A 4,440-nucleotide genomic window follows, 5' to 3' on the forward strand; every position below is an offset into this window, starting at 1 on the left:
CAGCCATACTTATGCTAAGATTGAAACTTTGCCAAGTGTTTAACATTTATTATAATAAGTACTATAATTAATATAATAATTATTGTAATAAGAATTCTAATTATAGTTATAAATATAATTATAAGTATAATTACGATTATTTTTCTTAGTAATTGTTATTATCATTAATACTTTTTTGTTGTAGATTACGTCTTGGGGAAAGAGACGTTTCTGTCGATAAAGATAGTAGTGTAATAAATATATTACACTGAAATTGTGCCTAGTAATTCACTTACGGGGTATTTTTTCTTCTTGCTACATTATAAGTATTTCCAAATGTGCTTTAAAGCCAAACAAAAACAAATTAAAGTTAAGAAATTTGTTTTCAGTTCTCATTAAAAGTCAAAAATGAAAATCCCACAAAAAACAACAAACAAACAAACAAACAAGCAAGCAAGCAAACAAACAAACAAGAGACCCAAAACTTTCGAAACTGACGTTTTATATTGACCAGAAAGCAATAAATCAATTTTTCCAATCTAAAGCAAGATTGAATTTTGAGAACCGTTTTACAATCAGCAAGTTAAAAAAAAAATCGGTTTTCCAACTTTTTTCGTTAACTAATCAACATAAATTTCGACAATTTGCAGCTAACAGAAAGATAGACTTGTGTTTTCCTACCCTTTTAAAACATTTTTGTCCTCTCAGATTCCCAGGTGATCCAGCGTCAGTTATATTCAAAGTAGATACCGACTGGTAAACAATTAACAAACAAAATGGTTCAAGCTTGGTACATGGAGATCACCAACGAGACTGACTTCAGGCAGCCCAACAAGACAAACCCTCCCAGGCATGTCACCCTTGAAGAGCTCTACGAAAAGACGGGAATGGAATGCATTTCTGTAAGTCGGGAACTCACCCTTAAGCAGTTATGAAAATATTAATTAAGTGAATGAGTTAGTTGTGTCTCGTCTTGTCTCCAACCTGACGACTGACAATGTTTATTGTACATATAGGCTAAAATTTATTAAAATTCCTCTTTATTGACTTCCGTGGGGGAAATTAATATTGGTTAACAATGACTTAATATATAACACACATATATGAATACGGCACGGGAATACATACACTCATGATATATATTATATAGATACAAACGTACTGTAACGGAGTCTATATTATTATACTACAAACATGCCATTTCTGGTCCCCACTGTGCAGTACCCTGGTTTTTGAGCTGAGGCTATTGTGTTTTACTCAAAGGCATATGCCAGTGACCACTGATCTTAAGATTTCCATGTTTTTTAATCTGCATGTTCAACGGGTAACTCAAAACGGCACACGCTGAACTTTGTGAAAACACACACACACATATGCCTACGCACACACACACACACACACACACAAGCATACACACACACATACACACACACACACACACACACCACACACACACACACACACGAACACTTAACCGCAAGGAGGGAAGTGGGAAGTAATCAACTGTACAAGTGATTATCTTGCACTGGTGGTCCTTAGAGCAAGTTTGATTGTATCTGTATCAACTATGTCGATGACAGTTTCCAACATATACAATCAAATCCTTGTCGTGCAGATCGACGCCAACTCGTGGCAGACAAACCAAGAGTATGCAAATCTGAAGGTAGAAAGGGGCGTCACCTCCGAGGATGTCGTGGAACTATCAAGAGTCAAACTGGACAACTTCGAAGAACGGGTAAGTCTAGGGCTGTTTTTTAAATTACTGACAATCTTTTGCGTCTTGACAGTTGATCTTAATAAAGCAGTATGCTTGATACAGCTTTGTTTGGGCAGTAGACATTGTGGGAGTAAATTGCCCACGCTTATTCTTTAATTGATATTACTAGGTTATTTACTAATAACTAAATTGGATTCTCAAGTTGTATCATTTTTTAAAAGTTCAGTAAACTGAATTGTTGTGCTGCGGTGGTTGTATTTCTGTCTGTTTGTTTTTTTTTCAAAAAAAAAAAATTCTATCTAAACTTAGGCTTGGTACTTCATTGTTATAGTGTTTGTTTAACACCCCCTTCTGGATCGATAACAACAACAACAACAACAACAACAACAACAACAACAACGTTTAACACCCCTTCCAACACTTTAGGTGCAGACTCTGATAACATAACGTCCATCTCCGATGAGTCTAAAGTAAATTTATGAATTGAATCGTTGAGCTGTTTACTTTTACTTTTCAGTAATTCCTTGTACATTTTCCGCCACTGCTACAAGCCATTTACAAAAGTTTTAATCAATTCTCTTATGTCTGCTCTAGATGAAGAGATTCTTCGTTGAGCACATCCACACCGACCCAGAGATCCGCTACGTGGAGGCTGGCAGCGGCTACTTCGATGTGAGGGACCGGGATGAGAAGTGGATCAGAATCTGGATCCAACAGAACGACTTGATCATTTTGCCCGCCGGAATCTATCACAGATTCACACTGGACACAATTAATGTAAGGAATACTTTTTCTGCTGGTAGCTGCTAGATACTAAACTCAGTAAGGATTTTAAGATTTAAAATACCAAACAAAACAACAACAACAACAACAACAACAACAACAACAACAACAACAACAACAACAACAACAACAGCAGCAGCAGCAACAACAAAACAACCCCCCTTAAAAATATAATAAAATTAGCGATTAACACAGCCGAGATCAAGTGCTGATGAGAGATTGTTAAAAAAAAAAGAAAAAAGATTTGGGGGTTAGTGGGATGTGTGGGCTTGAAACTGCACACATCGTGTCATGTTATAATGTCGCATCTAAATTTGAAACAGAAATTGCACTGCTGCTAGAATCAGAACAAACTTCTGACTCGATTTCTCTGAGTCGTCGTCTTTAATTTTCTGTTCAGTAACAGTTTTGTTAATGTCCAGATCTAATAGCTAGTTTGCTGACCAGTTTATTGTGGAAACACTATTAAGGTCAAAATAAAGTAGGATTACACTCTCTCTTTCTTCCCCTCCCTCCCTCCTCTGTCCATATCTTTCTCATTCTTTCTTTCTTTCTCTATCTCTCCTTCTTTATTTCTTTATTTCTCCACATTTTTTCTCTCTGTCTCTCAACCTTTTCGTGATAAGGCACAGACCTCGCTTATTTCCTGTATATAAAAAAATTAAAATATATTTAATATTTCAATCATATTTCAATCAATCGTTCCACTTCTTCGTACACGAAATCAATCATAACGATATACGTTTTTCATCTATTTTCGCCGTCCCGCCTCTTCCAGGATCACATCAAGCTGCAGAGACTGTTTCTGGGAAACCCTGCCTGGGAAGCCATCAACAGACCGGAAGCAGATGCCCATCATGTGCGGAAACAATACGCCATGAAAATGGCTCCTGCCTACTGATGAATCTGAACAAATCTCTTGAACAATGTGATATTGCTTTGGTTTGAACTCGGGGAAGTTTTCTGCTGACCGATCTCCTTGACAGTCGGCAGTGGTAACTTTTTTTGGTGTTGAACACAAAACGTACAACTTCGGAAAGCTAGGAGATAAACTATTTGTATGTGTTCACTTCCGAGACTTCATTTTTTAAAAAGTTTACATTTGAGAAGCCTTAAATTCTGTGCACTCTTCATAGGTATACGTCAGACTTTTAAAGAGAAAGTTGGTTATCCCTTCAAATAAAAATAAGGCTGAAAAATGTGTCACTTTGTATATTTGTACATATTATTACATTCTTGGGGGGGGGGGTAAGGACACACAAAGATTGCAGCTTTACCCTAAAGGCGGGGTTTTTATTTATTGATTCTACCTACTGGTACTATAACCGAGAAAAAATAATTGTCACGTTACCGGAGATCTGTTGGTTGCTGTTAAACGATTGATTTTTAAAAATCTTAACACGACAGGAAAAAAGAATCTATAAACTTAAACGCCATAACCACTTCACGTCAATAGAAAGAGTACAGAAATATATCTTGATATTACCCAGCTTCTCAGAGACAGCAGTCGTGAATCCAAATATTCAGGAATAGAAGCTGTCGCCTTGTTGTATCGCCGAGGGATCTGGCTCATCAGAGTGTGTGACGTCATATTCGTTGGGAACAATTAGTCTTCCAAGTTCCCGGGTTGCCTTGCCAATAAGTCTTCAGAACTGGTGATGAGTTTTTACGACGTTGTTGATGAATCAAGAAGAAGGGTTGTGATGAGGATGTTGTAAATAAACTGTATGAAATATAATTTTGATGTTTCGTTTCCGTTTCTTTGTAAGAAATTACATTTAACTTCTTGTGCTTTGGCTATGCTATGCAGAAAGCAACATATTGCTTAAAAAAGGCGTGAAAAGACAACAGAACCACAGAATAGAAACAGATGTGCAAGGTGCTACGTTTGCGGGGATTGATAAACAGCATAGCATTTTCATCATGAAATGATGAGAAAAGATTGGAAGAAAGCCCCCCCC

At 36.8% G+C, this 4,440-nt stretch overlaps 1 protein-coding gene across 1 annotated transcript; it reads left to right on the plus strand.

Annotated features, from left to right (window-relative positions):
* Positions 1 to 665: 665 nt before the first annotated feature.
* On the plus strand, positions 666 to 4,217 carry LOC101857045 (1,2-dihydroxy-3-keto-5-methylthiopentene dioxygenase). Its single transcript, XM_005104495.3, has 4 exons — positions 666 to 881; positions 1,595 to 1,714; positions 2,291 to 2,473; positions 3,258 to 4,217. The coding sequence occupies exons 1-4, from the start codon at positions 756 to 758 to the stop codon at positions 3,378 to 3,380; spliced, it is 552 nt and encodes a 183-aa protein (XP_005104552.1). The 5' UTR covers positions 666 to 755; the 3' UTR covers positions 3,381 to 4,217.
* Positions 4,218 to 4,440: the final 223 nt, after the last annotated feature.

Source organism: Aplysia californica, unplaced genomic scaffold (genome assembly GCF_000002075.1).
Source record: "Aplysia californica isolate F4 #8 unplaced genomic scaffold, AplCal3.0 scaffold00422, whole genome shotgun sequence".
In the NCBI taxonomy this organism is placed as follows: domain Eukaryota; kingdom Metazoa; phylum Mollusca; class Gastropoda; order Aplysiida; family Aplysiidae; genus Aplysia; species Aplysia californica.